The 27259-nt window shown below is 37.9% G+C and overlaps 1 protein-coding gene across 1 annotated transcript; it reads left to right on the forward strand.

Annotated features, from left to right (window-relative positions):
• The first annotated feature begins 16766 nt into the window (after positions 1 to 16766).
• Positions 16767 to 18434, forward strand: LOC107475223 (uncharacterized). Its single transcript, XM_016094857.1, has one exon. The coding sequence runs from the start codon at positions 16767 to 16769 to the stop codon at positions 18432 to 18434; it is 1668 nt and encodes a 555-aa protein (XP_015950343.1).
• The last annotated feature ends 8825 nt before the right edge of the window (positions 18435 to 27259 follow it).

The following is a 27259-nucleotide window of genomic DNA, read 5'->3' on the forward strand; positions in this document are numbered from 1 at the left end:
TATTTGACTGCATATTACTTGCTAATTATCTAAATGCCTTATTTGTTCCTAATTGTATATTCCTTGTTCGATATAATTGTGTCTGCTACATTATACTCCTGCTGGTGGTTGGGAGGTGTGAAGGAATTAGAAAGGGAAGTATTAGTTAGACTGAAGAATCTTTAGTCATATGCCCTTTTATGGTTTAGCTTGTTTATAAGCTTTGAATTATCTGGAGGAAGTTCTAGGATTGCCTTCGGCTTTCCTCTACTATTATGTATTATATATGTGGAAGTTGTTACCATGCTGGGGACCTCTGGTTCTCACCCATGCGGATTTTGTGGTTTTCAGATGCAGGATGTGAGGTTTCCCGCTGAGGCATGCTGGAGACTTCTAGATTTGCGAATATCCTTTGTTCTCGGGACTATGTTTTGGGTTATATGTTTTGCTTAGATACTTTTATCTCCATTAAATAATACAAACTGTGATGACTCCTCTTATGGGAGATTTTGGAGAATAGGTTTCTATATTTGTGTCTCTTTGGGTTTCCTTTGGGGTTTTCCTTATTTTATCATATGTATATATTGCTATATGCTCGGACTGGTTTTCTTCGCAGCCGGATTTTGAGTCTTGATATTCCTGTCTTTGACACTCTTTTGTATATATATAATCTCGCGTTGGTTTATCCTTGTTCGTTACGTTATCGATCGGAGTGTTGCGCTTTTGAGTTGCGGTTTTTGTTTACCCATTTTTTGTACACAGGCTCCTAGTTATAATCAATCATTCATACTACTATATGTACTAATTTTTTTATTTTAGAGGTCGTAATACCTTGTCATCTCTGAATTATGACTTAAGCATAAGACTTTGTATGGTAGGGTGTTACATCTTACTATTGATTCTAGTTTAATGGATTTAATTTTGGGTTGTAGGTTTGAATGGTTTAAAGTGTTTCATATTTTCTAATTATTGAATTGTTGAATGTGGCTGATTATTAATTCTAGTTTAATAGATTTAATTTAGGGTTGTAGGTTTGGTGGCACACGAACATCACCGTCTTCTGTGCCGCTAACATTATTGTCGAAAAAATTCGCCAATAATCAAATGATTTTTCGAGTAGGTAATTCGTCACATAATTCGACGTAATTACCATCGGACAAAAAAAATTGACGGTAAATATTTACCGGCGATGTTTATAGGGTCTGATTTTTTTCGATAATAATTTAATTATTATCAAATTTTATTCGTTTTTTCGATAATAATCAGCGTTTTATAATGTAGGATGACACAAAAAAATAAACTAAGAATTATTATTGATATTATATAAATAATTTGAATTTTTCTATTAACTATAACATTTGTCGCACTTCTTCTTTGCGTGCTTGTCAACACTAATCTACTCCTTAAAGAAAGACCTAGGTTTAACTCAATTTCTTTATCATCATTTTCTATTTCTTTTACTTCTTTCTGTATACTCTAGTTAGATTACTGATGCAGCAGCAGCTGCTGACGATGTTCTTATTGTGTTTGTGTGATATCTTCACTAGTGCTAACAACATCCGACACGTCAAAGAATCTCAAAAATTGATCTTGAATAATCCTCCACACGAAAAATTTCAGAGAAGGAAGAATATAGAAAGAAAAACAACAAAATCCGAAGAAAGAATAAGAGCATGCTATTTTCTCTAGTTCCAATGCATGTGTGGATAGAACGAGAAGCTTTGTGATGGTCACGGTGCCATTGATGGTGAATGAATGATGATGAAGGTAATGATCACCTGTCTTGGATTATTACTAGGAATATGTGATCATTAGAAATACTAAATTAAGAATATTGGAAGCTTTGGTAAATGTTGGCCATTTGTAGATGCTATTCTCTTTTTCTGCCAAAGAGATTAGATGCTTGGAAGACCTTATATATAGTTAAGAATTAAAGTCGGGCATAAGAGTACATCATTGATTATTAAATGAGAAATTATATAGAGCCAAAGATATTTGGAGGCTTATAGTTGGGGTAACACATCGTAAAAAAGAATAATTTATTCTAATTATGAATTAGATCCTATTCTATTAATAGTCGACTAAGATACCAGAATTTCAGATAAGAATGAAATTATGAAATAGAATGAAATGAGGTGGGTGCGGAACATTGAATGGAGAAAAAATATTTTCAAACATGAGGAAGAACCTGAGAAAAGGAAAATATTTAATGTTCTAAATTATTTGGAACTAATACCACTTGTGAGGGAGGATTCCTTCAATTGGGTTTTTGACCAAAGTAAAGTTTTTGAGTGAACTCGTTCTCTTTGAATAAAACAAAGGAGCTTACATGAGAATCCTGTAGAGTTATTGTCTCTCGAAACTGAAAAGTTATGAGAGGAGTTGCACCTCCAAGAGCAAGCTTATATAGTGTGGCTAATGTAGAAACTTAACACGAGAAATGTTATGCGAGAAAAAGTTGCTAACTCAAATAAAAGTGGTGTGACCCCTTTGCCTCCAGAAAGTTTAACTGATTAATAATCTTTTTCTCATGAGTAGTTGTCATGGAAAATGTGATGTGAAATGATTAAGCTGTGGGAATTTAGTAATTTTTTTTTCACTAGGTGCCACATGAGTTGGTTTCCATACACTTATGCTTTTGGTTAGTAGCCAAGATTTTCATTTGCACCTTACTAAGTAAACATGATGTTGATGAATGTAGACAATGACTAAAATACCATAAATGTAAAAGGCAACTAGCTAGCTACAATATAGTTATTATGGGTCTAGTGATATTATGTTTTATTCCTTCTCTGCTATTATGTTCATATAGAGTGCTTTTCTTACGTCTAAACTTGTTTTTACTTATCAAAAAGTTGTATAATTTTTTGTGCTTGTTATGATATCTAGCATAAATCAGAGACAAATTATCATCATCCATCTTATCATGTGTTTATTGGTCTCTTTACAAACTCAAAAATTATGAATTTACTCAATTATTCAAAAGCAATATTTACAAATTCTCCCCTCTTACCTTTTGCTATGTATACTCATAAATATATCCTGTTTTAATTATATTTTTTGTGAAATAGCCACCATTCTAAACATTTGAACTATATTTTTATCTAAAATTTTTTATCTTGGTTAAGAGATTTCTATGTTAATTTGAAAAAAAATTCTGTTATTTAAAAAATAATATATTCTTTGCAAAAAATTGTAAAAAAACATAGACATTGACATCAATTTTTATTTATACAAGAGCTTACAAAAAATAGTAGGTGTGAAGTTAATAAACTTGCGAAATCGGTATAATTTGGAATAATTTTCATTTAAGTTTCTATTGTTTAAATTTTTTTGCACAAACAGCTATCTACTTAATATACTAAAACTGGGTTTTCCCCCAACTACTAAAAGTGACGTGTCGATCTCTCATGCCTCCGTTTTCCCTCCAAAACGAATAAAATTTTTTTCTATTCTAAATTATTTTATTGTAATTATATTATAATTAATACTAAATGAATAATATATAATAATACTAATTTAGCAACATATCTTCATTATAATTATATCAAATCAATATTTAATGCACTATTAAACTACTTATCAATTATCAATTAAAAATATTTTTAATAATTTTAATGATAATAATAATATCAATAATAGTAATAATAATAATAAAAAATCTTTGTTACCCGATTCACGTATATCAAATAATTTTTTTAAATTATTTTATAAAAAATATCTTTAATATAATTATATTGTAATTAATATTTAATGAATAATATATAATTATACTAATTTAGAAACATATTTTCATTATAATTGTATCAAATCAAAATTTAATGCATTATTAAAAAATTACCTTAATAATAGGTAATTTACATATTTATTTTTGTTTTACTAAAGTCTATATATAGTGTTTTCCTGTGATACATGAATCTAAATTTGAGAGTCAATTCATAATTTTATATTTAGTGTTTTTTTTACTACTTTCATAGAATAAGGATGTATTCTTCATTTTTTTATTGAAGTTGATCCTTTTAAGGTACAATTTATAATTTTTTATAATATTTTTTCATATGCTCATTCTATTATATTATTCTTTTGATAATTTTTTATTTGTTATTACTCTAAATTATTCTTATCGTCTAATGTTCCAGTTCGATTATCTTTTGCCACAATCATTTACAATCATCACATCCATGAAATACCTCATCGAGTTGTCTTCACTTATTCGGGTTCCAACTACATGGATATAAGCGTTCAAAGAAGAGGTAATAGTCTCTACTTTACCGAAGGATGGTTGGATCTACTCACCTATTATGACCAACCCAATGGAATGTGGTTAAAGTTAGATTTCTTAGGAGGAGCTCGATTTTTGATTGAGGAATTGCATCCACGGAACTTTATAGGACAAGTTCAAGTTCCATCCCCTCCATACTTTTTACGTCTGCCTGAAAATCTTTGAAGTGGAGCACATAATGAAATTGAATTTCCTCAATTTCAGTTCAGTTTTGTTAAATTCATGACAAATTCAGATATGCAATTTCAATGATTGGTAATATATTTAAATTTTCTTAGTTTAAGCTGTTCATTATTAGAATAATTTTTTAACATTTTTTATTTTTTTCAGAAATTACCAGCTTTCTTTTGCATGCATGCAATGCCATTGAGGGGAATAAGAATTAGTTTTGTTTCTCGGTGTGGCAATTCTATACCTTGTCGCATTGCATGGATAGCGGATGATAAAGCTTATCTAACAAGAGGATGGTCTGATTTTGCATGAATTCTAAATATTGAAACTTACGATGTTATTTCAGTTGGTTGTCGTTACAAGAATGATTCTATACTATACGTGACTAAGGACTAGAATAGATTCAATATTGTTTAGGTAATTTGGTTTTACTATTAGTATTTGATTAAATTATAATTATAGAATTTTAAATTATTGCCTCAATTTATATATTACGATTATTTTTTGTGGATGTGCTATTTTTAAATAATTTAATAAGATGAAGTAGTGTCAGATATTATTAAGTTTATTTTTATCCTTTATTTCTTTATTAGATATTATTAAGTTTATTTTTTATCCTTTATTTATTTATTTGTATTTTCATTATATTTGACAAAAAATGAACCTACACATATATTAAATCGTTGACCTAAAGACAATTTATTTGCCAATAAAAACAGATTTTATTTATAATTGGAATAAAATTTATTTGCCAATAATCGGTAGATAAAATTGAAATTACACCTGTATCATATAATTATAATTGATTAATTGGTATAAAATGAAATTATACCCGTGCCATGACTAATAGTCTAAATAATTATGTCTTAACAAAATATAATTTGAAATAATTTATAAACAATTATCTTAACAAAAATAATTATTTAATAATTGATTTAAAAATCAATGCAAAAAATAATTATTAATAATAGTATTATTAACTGGGTAAATAATATAATTTTAAATTATTACTTGAAATATAAATAATATATGGAAATCTATTGAGTAAATTAATGGTTTTGCCCTTTAATAATTTGACAATTATTACTCAATTAACCAGTTAATTGAATTAGTAATAACAATTTTCAATTTCAAATTTTGTATATTAAGTAATTATTAAAAACTGGGTAATAACGATTTACACGGAAAAATCATTGATAAATTCAATTAACCATATAGAAGATAATATACTAAAAGTTTTAGTATATTATTTATGGCAAACGAAATTATTTTCCCAGATTTTCTATTAAAATTGAAATTAGTAATAGTTTAAAAAAAGGTTTATTAATAAAATTACTAATAGTTACATTTTTATACACAGGATATATGTTTTCTATATATTATTTAAAAAATATAATGAAACATGAATAATGAATGAGTGTGTGATTTATTCGACTAGTTAATTAATGCAAAATCGAGTACCTTTTTTATTCGATTGAGGTCATATTCTGTTTGGTGAAAGTTTCAATCACCTTAATTAAATTCTGTCTTTGTGCCTTAACTTATACAGGTAGTAATATGTTACATATTATTTGGTATATCTAAGTAGTTATTTCTCATAGCGGAGATGTAAAAAATCATATTAAGGTTTATTGCCAAATAATTAGTGGATGAATAATAGTAGAATGTATTATTTTGGAAAAGTATTTTCATTATAATTATATCAAATTAATATTTAATTGTGATAAAATATGTTAATTATAATTATATCATAGAATTATAATAATTACGATATTTATGTTATATATTTTAATCATTTATGTATGTAAATAATTAGAAATCAATCAAATTAAATTATCACGGTAAATAATATGTTGTATATTATTACGGAAAATAATCCGTAGATAAAATTGAAATTACACCCGTGTCATATAATTATAATTGATTAATTGGTATAAAATGAAATTATACCCGTGTCATGAGTAATAATCTAAATAATTATATCTTAACAAAATATAATTTGAAATAATTTATAAACAATTATCTTAACAAAAATAATTATTTAATAATTGATTTAAAAATTAGTGCAAAAAATAATTTTTAATAATAGTATTATTAACTGGGTAAATAATATAATTTCAAATTATTACTTAAAATATAAATAATATATGGAAATCAATTGAATAAATCAATGATTTTGCACCTTAATAATTTGACAATTATTACTCAATTAACCAGTTAATTGAATTAGTAATAACAATTTCCAATTTCAAATTTTGTATATTAAGTAATTATTAAAAACTGGGTAATAACGATTTACACGGGAAAATCATCGATAAATTCAATTAACCATAAAGAAGATAATATACTAACAGTTTTAGTATATTATTTATGGCAAGGGAAATTATTTTCTCAAATTAAATTTTATATAATTATAATAAGTGTCTATAATTAAAGCAATATAAAACTGCTTCATATATAGTAATAATATTATACATATTTATATATCTCTTTTTTTTATCTCTTTTTTTAAAATATTGACATATAATTAATGTAAACAAGGATGTACAATCGATGAAGAGTATTATTAGAAGGAAATTCAGTTTAACAACCTCAAGGATGACTCCTGAATCAGAGATAACTGATAGGAACACAAAAAGGATAAGAAAGGCAGCATTTTGGAACTAAATCAAGTTGAGTTAACAAGTATGAAATCATAGAAGAAGGTTAACTAAAACTAGTGATGACACTCTCAAAATTTAAAATTTATGATTAAGTACACATAATACGAATATAAAAAAATGAAAAACTGTAAGAAGATCATCTCATGTGCTAAAAGAAAGGTATGTAACTCGCATTTCACAAAAAGGTGACAGAAACATATATCAAAACTGCAGTATGGTTAAAACTAAATTGCATTTTGTCTAAATAGTTTCCAAGTAAAAGAGTGAATAGGTGAGGTTTGAAAAATGAAAGTCAATTGGGTTAAGGCCAAAACAATTTTTTGAAAATCGTGAAAGACATTTAGGTACTCAATCAGATAAATGTATACACTGATATTGTGGCAAGGTTGTAAGAAAATCAAAAGTTTGTTCAAGAATTCTCAAAGTTTAAATTTAAACAAGTGTGTATGAAATTTTATAGCAAATATGGAATAAGTTAAACTCTATTTATAAAAGAAAACTCTGTAGTAAAAATTTGCTTATCAGTCGATTTTAAAACTTTATTTAAAATAGTGCATGCCAACTTCAAAATAACTTTGTCCATTTAAAGAATAGCTATGGATGTAATTTTAAGCGAGAACAATTGATTTAAATTTCTTAAGAGAATCTAAAACTTGTTTCAAAAGTTCACATCAAAACTCTAAGAATACACTTGAAATTGCCATCACATAAGAACATTTAAGAATATTTAAGATGTATTTAAAAGAAACCAGACCAAACAAGAAAAGATCTTAAATCAAGGGAGTCCAAACAAGATCCACGAAGTATGGGACACCAAGCAAGCTTTCCATTGGTCCAAAAGAATGCAACACTCGTCAGGAAAGACAACTCAATCGACAGTGAAGTTTCAAAAAAGAACCTTTGACTAAAGAAGGACAATTAAGAGGACAAACAACACACTAGATAGAAACAAATTCAAGCTGACTTAGAGGAGTATGAAATTCACAAGAGAAGGAAAACTGAGACTACTGGTGGTATTCATAAAAGAAAAAGATTAGTTAAAAACAAAATCAAGTATTGCAACCATAGAAACAAAAGCTTAAAGAACTAGCCCGTACTTGAGTGGAAAGGTATGAACCCAATATTTTCGAAAGAACAACAAATACGTAAATAATGCATCATGCTAAATTAAAGTCAATTTGTCAAACGAAAACTAACTGGAATAAAAGCGAAAAGCCTTTCCTTTAAGAATTTAAAAATACCTAAGTACATAATCAAGTAGAGTTACGTATAGGAACCATAATAAAATTATTTTGAAAAGTCAAATTATACTTAAAGTAAGTGTAGTTCCGTAAACCAGTAAAAGAACATGAGAGGTATTAAAAATAAATAGTTTTTAAATTGCATAAGGAATTTTCAAGTTTTCATATAGATAGGTGTATATCAAATCAAAAGCGATTTTTATAAAAGTTTAAAAATTGGTTATAAATATAGTCAATTAAGAGAAAACCTGAATCACCATTTATTTTTAAAAAAGGACTAGGAGTAAGAACATAAAAAGGGCACACTGCATCAAGACAAGGTCAAAGTCATGTTGAAAAATTACATGGATCGAGAAAAGAATTCAAACAGAGGAAGACAGATACTCCAAGGAATTCAACCGACATGTGCAATTTAGGATCAAAGAAGAACGCTATGAACAGAAAAATAGGATTGAAAATACCAAACTGCTTCCAAAAAGAAATGGCGACAAGAACATCAAGATAGGTTAATAAACAATAAGTCACATGACATCCAACAGAATCCAAAGCACATAACTGAACAACCTCGAGAAATAGTTTCTAATATTCCCAAAACCCGCGACTTTACTCAAAACTCGTGTATCATCTATGATAACCCATCAGTGCTTTCATATACATAATTCACCAGTATTAAGCCGGCAAAACTTAATATCAGAAATTATGCAACGCAAGACTAATGGCGTTAATCAATAGACCGTCATGTGCATAAAGCTCTAATTCTCGTCATTCGACAAGACCTAATACATGACAAACGCTCAGAGTATGCAATTGAAGCATAGTCGGTCTATTCCTCAGGCTCTACATGAAAGACCGCTCTGATACCACTAAATGTAACACCCCAATTATCCTAAACTTTACCTCTAGCCATAAAGCAAAGGTTAATTAGAGGTTACGACAGTCCTAAGGCTTATACATATTTATATATAGAAGGAATTAATATATTCTAGAAGCCTGATGAAGGATTAAGCTCAAAAATAGAATTACAAAAGTGCGTAACTTTCACACGAACCAAAGCATAAGATACAAGGTTTAGGTATAAGAGAATAAAACACATATAATACAAGGATATAATCATCATAGAGAACTAGCAGCAGCTTGCAAAGTTTAAGCCGACTAGTTACAAATAGAGAGATACAGAGTTTTAGAATCAAAACAGCTTATACACCTATCTCTCAAGTAAGCCTCTAAGGTCATAAAGATAAATATACAAAAGGTGAGAGAATACTATGACGAAAGTAAAATAGAAATAAACAAGGAGCAAACCATGCTCCGCTCTGTCACCATATCTGCAATCTCACCGAAGTAGATTACAACATTCATCTGAAAAATAACAACAAAGTATAGAATGAGAACCGGAGGTTCTCAGTATGGTAATAGTGCCCAATGATGTAAGATGTAAGGCCTCGGGACACCGAAGACAATCCTAGAACTTCACATCACATACTGATATTCAAGCTTAACGGTATAAATAAATAAAGAACCTAAACCATAAACTGGGTTATCTAACTTAGGAAAATTCTAACTAATGCTACTAACACCGTTGTATCCCACAGCCGTCGCCAATCTAACCTCCGTGCGATCCTATCGCCGCTGCCTACCTAACCTCCTAAGACCAGTCAATCACAATTAATGCAAACAAGTAAAACACAAATAATATTCATATACAACAAGTAGTTCAAGAAGCAAATAGGCATGTTATACAATTAGGCAAACTCAAGTAAACAAAGCAAGCAAGCATATAGAAGATGAACATGATGAATGTCTACCCTATTGGCTGTGATATAACATGTCAGTTATTGTGCCAAACCCGACAGCAAATCCGGTCGACAACTCCCAGATTAGTCTCTCTATTGCGCATAAGGAGGAAAATTCCGAGGGAGAGTGCCCTACCACCTTCTCCTTTTAGAGGGAAATATTCTGAGGGAATGTGCCCTACCACCTTCCTCTGGTTGTCGCATGATTCCGTGGGTTAGTGCCCTACCATCTTGCAATCAGAGAGAAGTTGCATTTTCAGGAGGGATAATTCCGAGGGATAAGTGCCCCACCACCTTCTCCTTTCAGAGAAAAATATTCCGAGGGAACGTGCCCTACCACCTTCCTCTGGTTGTGAAAAGTATGAGCGAGAAGCCCAGTTTCAACTCTCATATCCGAACGTAGGCAGGATTCTGTCACAGTCCCTACGACGGAGAACAATGCATAGTATAATTACATATTCAATCTCAGAGGCCACTCCTCATAACACACTTCCACTCATACTCATTCCATCAACCTTATCCATTCACCGTTTCCATTCCAAACTCATTAGTTCCTTAGTTTCTCAATTCATCATCAGCAATCACCAAGTTCACTACTCTTCCTTCTCTCTCAACCAAACTCAACATCAATACATCCAAAACCTAAACCTCTGTTCTCTAACTTTTCAATATAATCATCAACTAAAACCCTTAGCATATTTTCCTTATTTCCATACTCAAATCTAAGCCCGAAAGCCTTAAAATGGTGTTATAGAAGCATACAACCTTGTTAGAAAGGTGAAATAGTTGAAAACAAAGTTTAAAATTACGAAACAGGGCGTGTGCGTCCACACAGGGGTGTGCGTGCGCACGCCTAGGAAGATTTTGAAAGTGTGCGTATGCACAGTACTAAAATTTATAAAGTCTGTTCACTCTCACAAGCTGTGAGAGCGCCCCCAACAAACGACCCTTCCTGACTGATGTGTGCGTATAGGGTTGTGCGTCCGCACAGGTTGTAATCCTTCATTGATGTGCGCGTCCACCAGCCGTGTCAACGCTCAAAACAATAAGCCTTCCCTTGCATGTGTGTATGCACAGGTCTAACTTTTCGATGGGTTGTGCGTGCGCACATATCGAAAAATCCTGAAATTCTGCAACTTTGCAAAATTTCAGATTTTTAACACCAACTTTGAATGATCATAACTTCCTCTACAGAATTCCAAATTTCACAAACTTTATATCGATTTAAAGGTTTTTCAAAGATCTTTAATTCTAGACAAATTTCATCACTTTTTGAAAACCGAGGCAAAAGTTATGATCAGACAAAGTTTACAAAAATCCATTTTTACCCAAAACCTTAAACTTCACAATTTTTCCAATTTTCACAACCAAAACAGTCCAAAACATACTCAAACATCATAAAACACTACTGCACACTACACTATAACATTCCATTACACTTCCATCATCTCCACACCTAATTCACTTAACATTCTCTCCATAAACCAACACAAAACCATAATCCTCAATCAAAATTCTCAATCACGAACAATTTACACAATTCTTACATCAAGAGTCCATATATCACTACCAAACTATAGTTGCCAATCCAATCATGAACCTACACTCATAATCACCACCAACCCTTAACAACCTCAACAACCAAAACCTTTACTCTCATCAACAACAATAATTCAGATATTCATCATCAACCTTCATAACCATTAAATACCAATAATCCCCAACAACATATATCATCACACATCATAATCATCAATATTAACCAATATAACTGATCACCATGAATACTCATCAATACCAATAATCTCCAATAATCATCATTCACCACACTAATCTAATACAACCAACAATTAGCACCAATTCGTATATAATCATTCATACACCAACAACATTTAATCCTATCTTAGGCTCAACTAGCTTAAGTGTCCATGAACATTACATATTACATAAAGAAAACTGAAATCATACCTTGGCCAATTTCCAACCGCACCAAACACCAAAATGAAGCCACCAAGCTTGATCTAAAGCCTCAACCAACTCCAACAAACACTAAAACTCAATCTAATATCACATATATATACCAACATCAAAATCTAATATACACAAAATAATTAAACACAAGGGTTTAGAGAAATCTTACCTTATCCAACGTGATTAGGGATAAAATCCAACATTTACCCGCTATTAGAGATCACCTAAACAAGCAAAACCACAAAATCTACTCAAAAACTAAACTTAAAAACTCAGAACTGCTAGGGCTGGAAACTGGAGTGAGAGCTTCGAGTTTTTACCAGATTTCTTTGGATAGAAACGTAGAGTTCGATGAGAGCTTTGCGTGGCTGCAAACGGCTAGTCAATCGGAGCTCCGGATCAAAAGTTATGGCTTCCGAAAGGTGGAGGTGAGAAGTGTCATCCCTCTTCTCCTCTCCTCTCTAAAAACCGTGGCCCTCTCTCTCTTAGGGCTGGAAAATGAGCTCAAAGCTCATTAAATGAGCTTATATATGTTGGGTATTGGGTCTGGCCTGGGTTCGGTCCAACCTGTTAGCGTTTTTGGTACGTTTGGCCCATTTTGGGCCAAAACCTTTAGCATTAGTGTCCGGTTTTTCGATTCTAAATTATTTTTCTCCTTTCAAACAAAAAATCAATTTTCAAAATATTATTTTCCAAAATACACAGTACTGGATAGTTTAGAGTCGGCACTGCCAGCTTAAGCGCCAGTACGCATTTTTACAAAAAATTTTCGAAAGAAATACATTTTCCAACTCAGAAAAATTCACTGAAACCAAATTTCTCATTTATATTTTTAAATTAAAACTTCTAAATTTTGAATCTATTTCGGGCACTAAAATTATTTTATTTAAACGATTTTACGTGAAAACGCGGATTCTTACAACCCCACACATATTTTTCATCAACATCATACTAATTCACTCACTCAATTCTAGTGATTTATCTCATTCCAACATTGTATGCTTCCTTACTTTTGCATTTACTTGTCCTATTATCTCTTGTTCTCTATTTTCAGGATGAATTGCCATAAGCAAAAACGAAAGCCGGAAAAAGAACACGCAGCACCGGTTGACCTACCAGCTGAAAGTAGCAACTTGGAAAGTTGCCATACCCCTTGCTCATCTTGAATGCACCGAGGACGGTGCAAAATTTTAAGTGTGGGGAGGTCGTCTGACCGATCGGCGTCATAGCTCGCACGTGACCTCATTAAAGTGAAAACGTTGGGGGGTGATTTCTGAGCTGCCTAGGCCCAAATCCAACTCATTCCTGAGGCTATTTTATGCAGAATTCAAGCTTGGGGAAAGGAGGAGCACTTAGTTGTAGGATTGGCATCATGTAGGTTAGTTTCTAGAGAGAGAAGCTCCCTCTTTTCTCTAGAATTAAAGTTCTTAGGTTAATTGCATCCTAGATCTGGGGTTTGATTCTTGTTCTCATCTAGTTTTCTTTATGATTTCTTATTCTTATGCCTTTGTTCTCCTTAGTTCTCTTGTTAATTTTCCTTTTATGCCTCCTTTTATGTTTATGAATGCTCATGTTGGATTTGATTTTTCTTTAATGCAATTTGATGTTTGATGTTCCTTTATTGTTGATTTGAGTTGTAAATTTTATTTTTCTTGTATTGGGTAGTTGTAGATTTTATTATTCTTACACTTTTACTATGCCTTCCTTTTATGCCTTCCAAGTGTTTGACAAAATTCTTGGTTGGATGTTAGAGTAGATCTTTGAGCATTCTTGACTTGGAAAGAGAAATTAGGTGATCTTGAGTCATGAATACCCAACATATGTTGGTGATCTAGAGTTGTTAGCTAGTATTGTTTCTATTAACTCTAATCTCTTGCTAATTCACTTAGTGAGTTGATTAGGACTTTTGGATTGAGATTAGCTAGTCTTATTAGACTTTCTTCGAGTGTGAAGATAATATTGTACTTTCTTCCATCGTCGGGGATGACGTAATAGGATAAATTCTTTTTAATTATTGTTATGATTAGTGACTAGGATAGAAAGCTTATATTCTCAATCCTTGCCATGAATGTCTCTCTTTATTTTTCGCTTTCTTTAGTTACTTGATTTACTTTTCTTGTCATTTAATTTTCTCACCCTTTTATAAATCAAACCCCCTTCTCCCTCATGGCCAATAATCATCCACTTCATTGCAATTCCTTGTGAGATGACCCGAGATTTAAATACTTTGATTAATTTTCATTGGGATTTGTACTTGTGACAACCAAATTTTGATTGGGAGGATTGTTTGTTGGTTTAGAACTATACTTGCAACGAGATTTCATTGAGAAATTCTTTACCAACACAATTTACCTCTTCTATCATCGAGTTGGCTATATAACCGACATATGATATCATCAGCCATAGGACAGACATGCATCATATGTATTTGTATGTTTTGTTTGGGTTTGAATTTGTTTTGGTTTGCTTAATTGATAAACTGTTATTAATTGCTATCTGATCTATTTACTGTAACTGTTATCTATACCTGTGTTTTTCTTGTCTGTTTTGCCTGTGTTTATTTCTGATGTGGTATTTTTGAGGTTGAGTATTGATGATGAGATAATGATTGTGTTGATTGATTATGTGATGGGCTGAAGGCCGTGATTGGTTTCTGATTGAGATATTAGTGAAGTATGAAAAACCAAGCTGATTCAGCATAAACTTAATAAACCTATTCTTGGAACATGTTGGTTATTCATACCGTCTTGGAAACTGATTAAGATTTTTTTTATAAGAAAATAAAGGTTTTGAATTTCTGAAAAATTAAATATTGTTTCTTTGAAAAGGTTGACTGAATAGCCATTGGTTATTAAAAGATTCATAAGACAACAATAATCATTGAGTTTGAAAACAGTTTTCTTATTAAATATCTTCTTATGACAATTCTAAAACTCCATAGTGAGACCGAGTGGTTAGGTTCTCACCCCATACAGCTTTACCTTTTCAGGAATCGGATGAAGGAGCATTATGAAGAGTTTTACTGCGTTTTGGTTTATATGACGTTGTATTAGTTAAATCACTTTTTCTTCCCTCGTTTTTGCTATTATAATTTTGTAAGAGGGATAGAAGTTGTATATTTTATATGTATATTATATTATAAGCTATTATGTAAGTAGTCTTGTATATGAATGTATGCCTGTTTGTTTTTTTAAGATAAAGTATTTATGTTCGGTTTTCAAAGAAATCAGCGATACGGTGTCGAGTCAAAGGCTCCTATTTTAATATTAAATATATAAAATAGTAATACTTCTTACTATCAAAGTGGTACAGCTGGAAGCGTGACATTCTGGTAGTGAGGGTGTTACAAGCAGCATTGGAATTCAGCACCGACACAATCATATTGCTAGGATTAGTCATACTCACCACCTCCTCCTCTTCTCTCTCTTGTAACTCTCGTTGTGAATGCATTGAGAGGCTGCCTAAGCTTTTAATTAAATTAACTGGAGTTTGATTCTTTGTCTTTTGGTGCTGGTTTCCGTCTCCTTGCTACTTGTTTGTACTACTATTTTTCCCCAGTCATTCTCCCATCTTGCTCCTATTCAGATTTCAACAATTCGCCCATCGTTCCTCTTTAATATCTCATTTTATCGAATCAATGATTTGAACCATGTATCCCTTTACTTCATGTCTAGCATGACCGTAATACTTACAAAAATTGTCAATTCTTTCATACTTGAGGGAGACTTCGATTATCTTTCCATTCAGACCAACCACTCTTATGAATCGCCACAAAGGTTTAGTTAGGTCCAAATTAATCTAAACTTTAATAATATTATTTTCTTTGCCCCTAAAGTGAAATATACTAGCGTATAGGACTTTACCAATCAAGCTGTCCAATTTTCTGTCTCGTTCTTTTATTTTATAATGCTTTGGTAATTCCCAGCATTGTATCCATATGGGAACATGGACAAAATTAGCATCTTTCAATATTTCATCTTCCTTTCATTTTTTGAGATTGAGAATATAGTTTTTAAAGAGCCATGCTGCTCTCTGATCTATTTTGATTGCATCTGTCTCATCATCAAAAAAGAATTGGAATGTATTACTTCTGTTACGGACCACCTTAGGTCCAGTCTGCCTACTCGCTGGGTCAAAGCGCTTCCGGCCCAAACCTGAAACGATAAGGAAACCCTACGGGTCGGCCTTTGGGTACCCGACCCTGGCGTCATACAACCACGCTCATCATACGATCCAAATCGCCTAGCCGAAACAAGCGGGTTGGAGTCATCAGGGTCTGACCCGATCCCCCGACCCGACGGTTAGGATCACCAGCGCTCCCCCACGTGAGCAGAAGCAACGCAAGACATCTTGGGCAGTGGACTAGATCACCTTTAGGCCCACCCAGCACGGTATATAAGAGGAGAGGTCAGCGCTCCCCCCAAGGTACGTCACAACCCTAACCTAATTCTGCCACTCTCAGTACAGACTTTGACTTGAGCGTCGGAGTGTCCTTGCAGGTGGCCACCCCCTCCGCCCCGTTCAACCTCCGACATCACCAGCATACAGCTTTCCTCGCACCGCGTATCGTCCGGGATTTCCCTCTCACCAACTCATCACCCATCGACAACACAAGATAACCAGGTGACGAACATTGGCGCCGTCTGTAGGGAGGCCAGACGCGAACATGGAACGACCCATCACTTCGAAGGAGCTCCGCGAAGGAGGCAGAGCCTGTTTGAGCAGAGAAAGCTCGACAGCCCACGCTGTCGAGCACCCGAGACCATCCGTTCAACCCAACCAAATGTACACCCAAACCCCCGAAAGGCGCCCTTTCGGGGGAACTGGAGCTGACAACGCTAAGATCATGCAGGAACTCAGGCACAGAGTACAAAACCTTGAGCGGGAGTTGGTAGCGAGGGGCCAGTCCCATGAAAATGCCGGCCACTCACACGGCGGCGCAAGCCGGTCCCACGCCTGCACCCGCTCCCCCTCTCGCGCCCAAGATAGCCAGGGTAGAAGCCTGACGAGGCACGAAGAGGCGCACACGCAAGCAACATCCAAACCCACTCGAAGCAGGTCGGAAGGGCGTGGGAGGTCCCAAAAGGGAGAGACCGAGAGACAAGAAGACCCCGTCATCATGGGCGCAACCCCTTTTCACCCAGCAATCCTCAAGGTCTGGCTTCCGAGAAAATTCGACAAGTCGACGGACATGAGGTATGATGGGACCAAGGACCCCCAGGAGCATGTCACAGCCTTCGAAGCAAGGATAAATTTGGAAGGAGTAGGTGATGCCGTCAGATGCCGGGCATTCCCAGTAACGCTGGCCGGACCTGCGATCCGATGGTTCAACACGCTCCCACAAGGGTCCATCACAACCTTCGCAGACATATCCCAGAAGTTCCTAGCCCGGTTCACGACACGTATAGGCAAAGCGAAACACCTAATCAACCTATTGGGGGTCACCCAAAAACCAGGGGAGCCGACTAGGAAATTCCTAGACAGGTTTAACGACGAGTGCTTGGAGATCGACGGCCTCACGGATTCAGTTGCTAGCCTATGCCTAACAAATGGCCTACTAAACGAAGACTTTAGGAAGCACCTCACAATCAAACCCGTGTGGACCATGCAGGAAATTCAAAGCGTCGCCAAAGAATACATCAACGATGAAGAAGTTAGCCAGGTAGTAGCAGCCAATAAACGGCAGCCTCCTAGCTCGTCAACCCAACAGGCCCCCCAAACCGACAGGTACAAAGAAGCTCCCAGAGATAGCAGCCTAAACAAACCACCCAAGCACCCACGAATAGGGAGGTTCACGAACTACACGCCATTTACGGCGCCCATAGTAGAAGTCTACCAACAAATTGCAGACAAGGGGATCCTGCCAAGGCCTAGATCACTAAAAGAGAGAACAGGAGGCAACAAAAACCTTTACTATGATTACCACAAGGGATATGGGCACAAGACCCAAGACTGCTTTGATCTCAAAGATGCCTTGGAACAGGCCATTAGAGAAGGAAAACTAAGCGAATTTTCCCAGCTCCTCAGGGAGCCGAGGAGGCGGGAAATGGAGCGCTCTGAGGAAGAACGGAGTCGAGCTGTCAAGCCAAGGCAAGAACTCCCAGGAAATGAAGGCAACCCCCCAACGTTCGTAGTTAACATTGTGGTCGGGCGTGACAGCCCCCCCAAATCCAAGTCGGCAGTAAGAAAGGACACCCGGGTATTCTCCATTTCGACGGATAACCCTACCACCGGCAAAGGGCACCCTACAATCTCCTTTGGTCCAGAAGATAAATGGTTCAACGACCTTCCCAAAAATCCCCCCATGGTGGTTACAGCAATGGTCGGCACATGACTAGTCAGGCGCATCCTCGTCGACACAGGAGCTGACTCTAACATCCTATTCAGAAACGTGTTCGACGCCATGAGTCTCAAGGAATCCGACCTCAAGAACCACCAACATGGAGTCATGGGACTAGGTGACAACTACATTAGGCCCGATGGGATGATTTCCCTCCCAATCAACCTTGGAACTAGTGACACTAGGAAATCGGTTATGGCAGATTTCGTAGTCCTTAGAGACTCTACTGCCTATAACATCATCCTAGGAAGGAAAACCATCAATGAGTTTTCAGCTGTAATATGCACCAAGTTCCTGACGATGAAGTTCATAACGGACAAGGGAACGGTCGGTTCCATAAAAGGAGACCTAGAAACGGCGGTCGCCTGCGACAGCGCCAGCCTCTCCTTAAGAAAAGAATCTAAAAAGGCAGCTGGCGTGTTCATAGCAGATCTAGACGTCAGGATGGAGGACAAACCAAGCCCGACCAAAAGGGGACATGGAAAAATTCCAAATAGGGAAGATGACAGACCAATTTACCTTCATCAATAGAAACCTACCTCACGAACTCAAAGGCCCCCTTATGAAAATTGTCAGGGCAAACAGTGGCCTCTTCGCATGGACCCCATCAGACATGCCGAGGCTGGATCCCGAGGTCATGTCTCACCGGCTAGCCATCAAACCTGAGGCCAAACCGGTAGCTTAGCGGCGAAGAAAGATGTCACAAGAAAGAGCTGGAGAAGTCGCCAGGCAAATAGCGGGGATGTTAGAAGCAGGGTTCATCAAAGAACTCGAATACTCAACATGGCTATCCAACGTTGTCTTAGTCAAGAAGGCCAGCGGGAAAATGAAAAATGTGTGTAGATTACTCCGACCTGAACAAGGCATGCCCAAAAGACTCCTTTCCCTTCCCCAACATTGACACCCTAGTGGACTCGGCAGCGGGATATCGTTTCCTCAGTTTCATGGATGCTTACTCTGGCTACAATCAGATCCCGATGCACCAACCTGATGAAGACAAGACAGCCTTCATAACGCCAGGAGACACCTATTGCTACAAGGTAATGCCTTTCGGGTTGAAAAATGCAGGGGCCACCTACCAAAGGCTGATGAGCAGAGTCTTCCAAGATCTTATCGGCAAGACGGTAGAGGTGTATATCGATGACATCTTGGTAAAAACAGCAGAGCCGAGCAAATTGATATGCGATCTCCAGGCCATTTTCGAGGCGTTGAGAAAATTCAAAATGAGGCTCAACCAACTTAAATGCGCATTCGCCATGGAGGTTGGGAAATTCCTAGGGTTCATGATAACACAAAGAGGGGTAGAAGCCAACCCAGACAAATGCGAAGCCGTTCTCAAAATGACAAGCCCTGGAAGCATCAAAGATGTACAACGGCTCACCGGGAAGCTCACGGCCCTATCCCGGTTCCTCGGAGCCTCGGCTGAGAGAGCCATCCCATTCTTCAACTTAATGAAGAAAGGAATCACCTTTAAGTGGACCCAGGAGTGTGAAGATGCGTTTAACCACTTCAAAAAGATACTCTCGGAACTTCCCGTACCCAGCAAGCCCAAAGAGGGCGAGCCCTTATACTTGTACTTGGCCGTAACCATGCAAGCAATGGCTGCGGTCCTAGTCAGGGAGGAGGACAAAACCCAGCACCCAATATACTTCATCAACAAGATACTTCAAGGGGCAGAGATGAGGTACACCAAATTGGAAAAACTAGCCTACGCCCTACTAATTTCATCAAGGAGACTAAAATAATACTTCCAAGGGCATACAATCATCCTGAGAACCGACCAAGCCATCCAACAGGTCCTCCAAAAACCCGACCTGGCGGGAAGAATGATGGCACGGGCAGTAGAGCTATCCCAATTCGATCTGCAATATGAACCAAGGCAAGCGATCAAAGCCCAAGCCATGGCAGACTTCCTCGTAGAGGTCACATGAGAAGCCCCCGACCTACCGACCACACGGTGGAAACTCCATGTTGACGGAGCATCCAACCAAACGTTCGGCAGAGCCGGAATTATCCTCGAGAACCCAGCAATAGTGGCCTTCGAACAATCCATCAAGTTCGAATTCCCAGTTTCAAACAATCAGGCTGAGTATGAAGCCTTGATAGGGGGACTAATACTAGCTAAAGAAGTCAGAGCATCAAGAGTGGAAGTTAGCAGCGATTCCCAAGTCGTCACTTCCCAAGTAAATGGCAACTACCAAGCCAGGGATGTGCTACTACACAAGTACTTGGAAAAAGTGAAAACGTTGTGCAAGACCTTCGAAGAAGTCACAATCCAGCATGTTCCCAGAGAGAGAAACGCCCGAGCCGACCTCCTCTCCAAACTCGCAAGCACCAAACCCGGCACGGGGAACAGATCCCTGATCCAAGGATTAGCCACGGAACCCACAATTATCATGTGTGCAAATGAGGTGCCAAGCCCCCCCTCATGGATAGACCCCATCTCCCGATATCTGGAGCACGCAGAAACACCCCCCGACGAAAAGGAAGCACAAACCGTCAAGAGGGAAGCTCCTAAGTACACAATCATACAAGGGTAGCTATACAAGCGAGGGCTCCACCAACCCCTACTCAAGTGCCTTCGGCCCGACCAAACGGACTACGCCCTAAGGGAAGTACATGAAGGGTGTTGCGACCACCACATCGGGGGAAGATCCCTAGCAAAGAAAATCATCTGGGCAGGATACTATTGGCCCACAATGATGTCGGACGCCCGGGAATTTGTGAAAAATGTAAAAAATGCCAGGAAAATGCCAGCTTCCACAAGGCACCTCCTGAGGAGCTCAGTCTCATGATGGCCCCCGACCTTTCACACAATGGGGAGTCGACCTCCTGGGGCCATTCCCACCAGGACTCGGACAAGTGAAGTACCTAATAGTAGCCATAGATTATTACACCAAATGGGTAGAAGCGGAGCCACTAGCCAGCATAACCGCAGCAAATTGCCAAAAATTCATGTGGAAGCAAGTGGTCACGAGGTTCGGGATCCCGGAAGCCGTCGTATCAAACAACGGAACACAATTCACTGACAAAAAGTTCAGAGGGTTCCTAGAGGGACTAAGTATCAAGCAGAAGTTCTCGTCAGTAGAGCACCCTCAGACAAACGGACAGGTCGAGGCGGCCAACAAGGTCATCCTAAAAGGGCTAAAGAAGCGACTTGAAGGGAAGAAAGGCTCATGGGCAGATGAGCTCGCCTTAGTCCTATGGTCATACAGAACCACCCCCAATCATCTACTGGCGAAACCCCCTACCGGCTCACCTACGGGGTCGACGCAGTCATCCCAGTCGAAATCGGGGAGCCAAGCCCGAGGTTACTCCTCGGAGGAGGAAATGAGGCAATCGAAAAAGACTTGGCCGACGAAACAAGGGAGATGGCCCGCCTGATGGAAGCGGCGATAAAACAAAGAATAGCCCTCAGGTACAACGACAAAGTAGTGAAAAGGAGTTTAGCAGAAGGCGACCTAGTCTTACGGCGTAACGACATAGGACCACCAACCCCAGGAGAAGGCAAGCTGGCCGCAAACTGGGAAGGACCTTACAGAGTAAGAGAAGTCCTCGGTAGAGGGGGTTACAAGCTAGAAAAGCTGGACGGAAACGAGGTACCGAGAACATGGAACATGGCAAATCTCAGGAGATTCTACTCGTAGTAAGGGGCGACCACACGATCTCACCCCCCTATGTTCCACTTTACTTCCTCTTTTTATGTCTTAAGCAAATTATACCTTCTACCTTTTTCACTTAATTATGCATTATTATTATTTGCTCATCTAACAAAGCGATAAGTGTACCTTTTTGCAAATCTCAAGTCGAAATAAAGGACGTAACAAAAAAGGCAAACGGTCGACCCGATGGAAACCCGGGACTGATCACCCCGGGATCCATAAGGGACCAAACGAGAACAAATCGGCTCAAGCAAAAATACGACGATAAACGGTAAAATAAAAAGCCGCGACGGCCCGAGCAAACGAAAAGTAAAAGCGAGGCCACGACGGATCGAATAAAACCAGCATTATCCAATACGACAACGAAAAGCAAAAAGGAAAATGTTCATTACAAGCAAAGGCGCCTACACAGGCCCAAAACACACAAAACAACAAAGAAACAGGAGAGACCTCCACCTCAAGGCTTCAAGAGATCAACGATCTTCCCGTCCTCAACAGTCTTGAAGGCACCCACCTGAGTAAGATTAAGGTCGAGAGCAAGCACAGCCACTTGAAGCTTAATCCCCTCTTCAGTGAGCTTCACGGCCTCCCAAGCCCCTTGAGCAAGCTCCTTATTCTTTCTCTTCAAAGCAACCACCTCCTTGCGAGCGGCCTCCGCTAAGCTATTCGACAGCTTAAGCTTTTCCTCCAACTCTTCCACTTTCTTCTTAGCCATCTCAGCTTCACCACGGGAGGTGTTCAAGTCTTTCATCAAGGCAACATCCCGCTCCATCAACCTACTCGCCTCTTCGGCATACTCTTTAGATTTTCGCTCCAACTCAGATATTTTCTTTTTCAAAGACTCCTCCTGGGATCTCGAGTCCGTCAAATCTTTATGCGAATCCCGGAGCTTCACCTCCATGGTATGATAGTTCTCCAAGATGGGCTCCACCTTCTTGGCAATGGCAGCTGCTCAGAGAAGACTGTGATAAATCCACCTCGCCTGTCCAGAGAGATTGGTGTCGTGAAAGAACTTTTCAGTACCAGGAAGCAGCTGAGACTCGATAAACCCCCCGGCGTCAAAATTTTTCTCTATAATCGAGAGTGCTTTCCCGGAATCCTGTTTCCTCTTCTTTGAGCTATCGGCAGTTTGCAAATCATCCCCAAACCCCAAGTCATCATTAAGAATCCTCTCCGTCTCCACATTCGCCTTCCCCGGGGGGTCCACAGTAGAAGCCCCACCCTTGACGGACTGACCTTGGTTAACCCCGGCAGCCTGACCGCTGCCCTCCCCGGCAACCTCACGATCCTGGCTCGCTGAAGGGGTCGCCGACGAGTCCTCCCCACCTTCCTCACTCCCCTGAATGAGACTCATCAGATCGGCAAGGGTTTTCTTCCCACCGGCCATGGAAACTAGAAAAGCAAAGAAAAAGACAAAAGAAACAGGAAAACGAAGGAACAAAAAACATAAGGTAAAAAACTCACCAACATAAGACCGACCGGCCTCCCGATCACCCATAACCATACGGGGGTTAAGGTTCTTCTCACCAAAAATTGCCAACAAGATGTCAGCAATATTACGATCCTCCGGGCTCAGTCCATCATAGGAAATCTTAATCAGGTAGTCGGATCCCGCCCCGAAACTCCAGTAGGTCGGGATCCGCCTATCCCCCTCAAGGGTCAACCAGAAGGGTTGGTGACCTTCGATAGGCCTAACCTTGAAAAAAGTGGATTTGAAGCCATGATAAGAATTCTCGAAGAGGCCAAAAATCCTGCGACCTTGTTGGGCTCTAAAGGACATATATCCCTTCTTGGCCTTCTGGCGGGAAGGATTGGTGAGGAGAAAAAGGTAAAGAAAGACATTTACAGATGTCGGAAGCTCCAGGTATTCGCAGACCATCTCGAAACAGCGGATGGCAGCCCAACTGTTCGGATGCAGCTGTGACGGAGCAACATCGCAGCGGTTAAGGAAACCCATAACAAAAGGGGTGAAGGGCAGTCGAACCCCCAAAGTCGTGAACATAGGTTCATAGACCCACATCCAATCGGCAACTCGGGGGGCCACCAAATTCTTGTGGCATACGCGTTCCCGATCAGCAGGGACGTAAACCTGGTAGAATGCCTCTTCGGGACCACCCCTACACAGAAGCCCTGCTTGACACAAATTTTGAAGACCCTCCTTCGTAACCTAAGAGGGGGTGTCCCTCACATCGGAGGACACCCAAGCGTAGTGATCAACGAAGTCGGCTAGCGGTCACTGAGCCGGGCTCGGGAGGATAGGACGCTCGGCAATACCTACAGCAGCGGCACCACTCAGTCAGAACGGAAGATCGGGAACCCACACAAAACAAGAAAAACTAAGGTTCCTCAAACTTACCCCTACACTAACCCAGAACATGAAAATCCCGAGAAAAACCCAGTCGCGCCCTCCTTTAAAAGGAAAAGAAATCAAGAACAAAGCCCAAGCGTGCACACAAGAAAAATGCACAACACACAAAATCAAGGAAAACAAATGGAAAGAACAGGAAACGTACCAGAAATAAAGAAACCTCAAAAGAAAGGAGAACCCAGGCAAGAGCTAGAACACCCGAAGGAGGAGGAGGATAGAAAGCAGCAATGCAGGAAAATGGAAGAAAGAAATGAAAGCAGCAGTGCAGGAAAACGAAAGAGAGAAACTGAAACTATGAAGGGTCTACGAAACAAATAGGGAGAAAAACGTAACTGCCGAAGAAGGAGCGCCAAAAAGAAGGGGCATACCTGTCTTTTCACAAGCTTTGAAATGATGGGGCATTTAATGCCCTGCGCAGAAGCCAAGGAGACAGCACCAAGGACGAGGCAACCACACGTGCAAAACACGAAACGCCACCAGCGAACTCCCGAGGAGAACGAAAACGCCCTTACTCGGCGAGTAGCGTAAACGCGCCTAACCACAAGCTCCGAAATCTCGAGGCTAGCGCATTAGGGGCACTGTTGCGGACCGCCTTAGGTCCAGTCCGCCTACTCGCCAGGTCGGAGCACCTTCGACCCAATCCCAGAACGATAAGGAAACCCTACGGGTCGGCCTTCGGGTACCCGACCTGGCGTCATACAACCACGCTCATCGTACAGTCTAAACCGCCTAGCCGAAACAAGCGGGTCGGAGTCATCGGGGTCTGACCCGATCCCCCGACCCGACGATTAGGATCACCAGCGCTCCCCCACGTGAGCAGGAGCAGCGCAAGACATCTTGGGTAGTGGGCTATGTCACCTTTAGGCCCACCCAGCACGGTATATAAGGGGAGAGGTCAGCGCTCCCCCCAAGGTACGTCACAATCCTGACCTAATTCTGCCACTCTCAGTATGGACTCTGAATTGAGTGTCAGAGTGTCCTTGCAGGTGGCCACCCCCTTCGCCCTATTCAACCTCCGACATCACCAGCATACAGCTTCCCTCGCTCCGCGTATCATCCGGGATTTCCGTCTCACCAGCTCATCACCCACCGATAACCCGAGATAACCAGGTGATGAACAACTTCCATGATCAATTGTCTTAAATTCCTCTTGCTATCTCCATATTGTGTAGATTGTCAATTCAATTATATCTCCAAAGAATGGTCTATCAGTCATTAATCTTCCAATCAAATTCCTTGAGCACCTGTCCACACCATGTTAAATATCCTTCTGATCAAAGAAAATTATTATTTTTTCGTTCTCCCAACTTGTATCTGTCTTTTTTTAGATGCATTTGTAACTGCTGCTATGATTCAAAACGTTATTTGTCACTGAATTGATCTGTTAATCTCAATTGAAAAAGAGCAAAATTAGGATTACTTTAAAAGTTCTAATAGCGCACTTTTTAAAATCCTAAAAAGACGCGATAATAAGCCATTTTCAGAATTTTTGGCTCATTTATTACTTTAAGTAAGTATTAAAAATTGAAATTGTATTTTGTATTATATATACAACAATTTATTAATTAATAATAAATTATTAAATAGAGTTCTGATTTAGCAAGTTTGTTTGATAACTTTAGTTATTAATATATATAATAATTAAAGATATAGGATGAATCAATCACATTTCCCCTTTTAATCACATTCACAATCTAACAACTCTTCCTCAATTCATGCTCCAATAAAACCACTGGTTGCTATATCCACTCGGGCGCTCTTTCGTATCTAATCCTAATATCTAATAATTATCAATTATAATAATTCAAACCTAACAACGTAACTAATAATATTATATAAATTAGTTGCAACAACCCATATATATAATCCACGCACATAATCTTTTAGTCTAGCTTCGAGTTGACTAGTAAAGGGTAATAGATGCTTCATAATTTGATTGTAACTTTGGCCGCATCATTATCTCATCAAAGCTATGAATTATAATGTATTATATATTGTCGTCTATATATCTAGCTTTCAAGAAACTACAAGGTAAGAGGTAAAAAACATTTCTGGTGTTTTTTGACGTCCACGCTTGCGACAAGGACAAAGAGTGGTTAGAACAGAACGATGAAAAGGTACAATTTTTCAAAGAATTATATTATTTAAAAATTCAAGTTAGTGTTTGTTGACACTTAATTTAAAGATAAATTAAAGTGTTAGAGAACAACTATATACCAATCATATAAGGGTGATAAAATGGGAATTTGCAAAATATTTTAGATAAAGTTCACTAATTTAATTTCCAAGATCTATAACCTGAAATTTAGTTTAAGCAAAAATGAGATTGGTATAAGCTAAAATGACTTGACACTTTGATCAATCTCACATTAATATTATGTTGCTACCAATAAGAGATTACTACTTATTCTTATATCAATAATGTTAGGATCCAAGATGGTTCCAGCAAAAAACTAGCCAAATGTCTCTGAATAAATTCAAACTTTCTACATGGATGGTATTTAAATTAGGCATTAAGATGTTTTTTTTCTTTAGTTTTAAATCAATTATTATGTTTTAGGTATTTGGAGAGGGAATCTTAATACTATTCTTGTTTGGTACTTAAATCATTTTACAATTTTCACAGATATATATATATATATATATTTTATGCCCTCGTGCTTAAATCATAATCGCTGTATAGGGAGACTTTTGCTTGAGAAATAACTTGATAATGCTTTGAATGATATATTGAGCTTCACTCTTACTCCAAAACCCAATAACCAAGCTATGTATGTATGTATTATGTA

This window comes from Arachis duranensis, chromosome 2 (genome assembly GCF_000817695.3).
Source record: "Arachis duranensis cultivar V14167 chromosome 2, aradu.V14167.gnm2.J7QH, whole genome shotgun sequence".
Classification (NCBI taxonomy): domain Eukaryota; kingdom Viridiplantae; phylum Streptophyta; class Magnoliopsida; order Fabales; family Fabaceae; genus Arachis; species Arachis duranensis.

Excerpts from the sequence above, each read along its gene's own strand:
- LOC107475223 (XM_016094857.1), top strand. The coding sequence starts at position 16,767 with ATGGAACGACCCATCACTTCGAAGGAGCTCCGCGAAGGAGGCAGAGCC.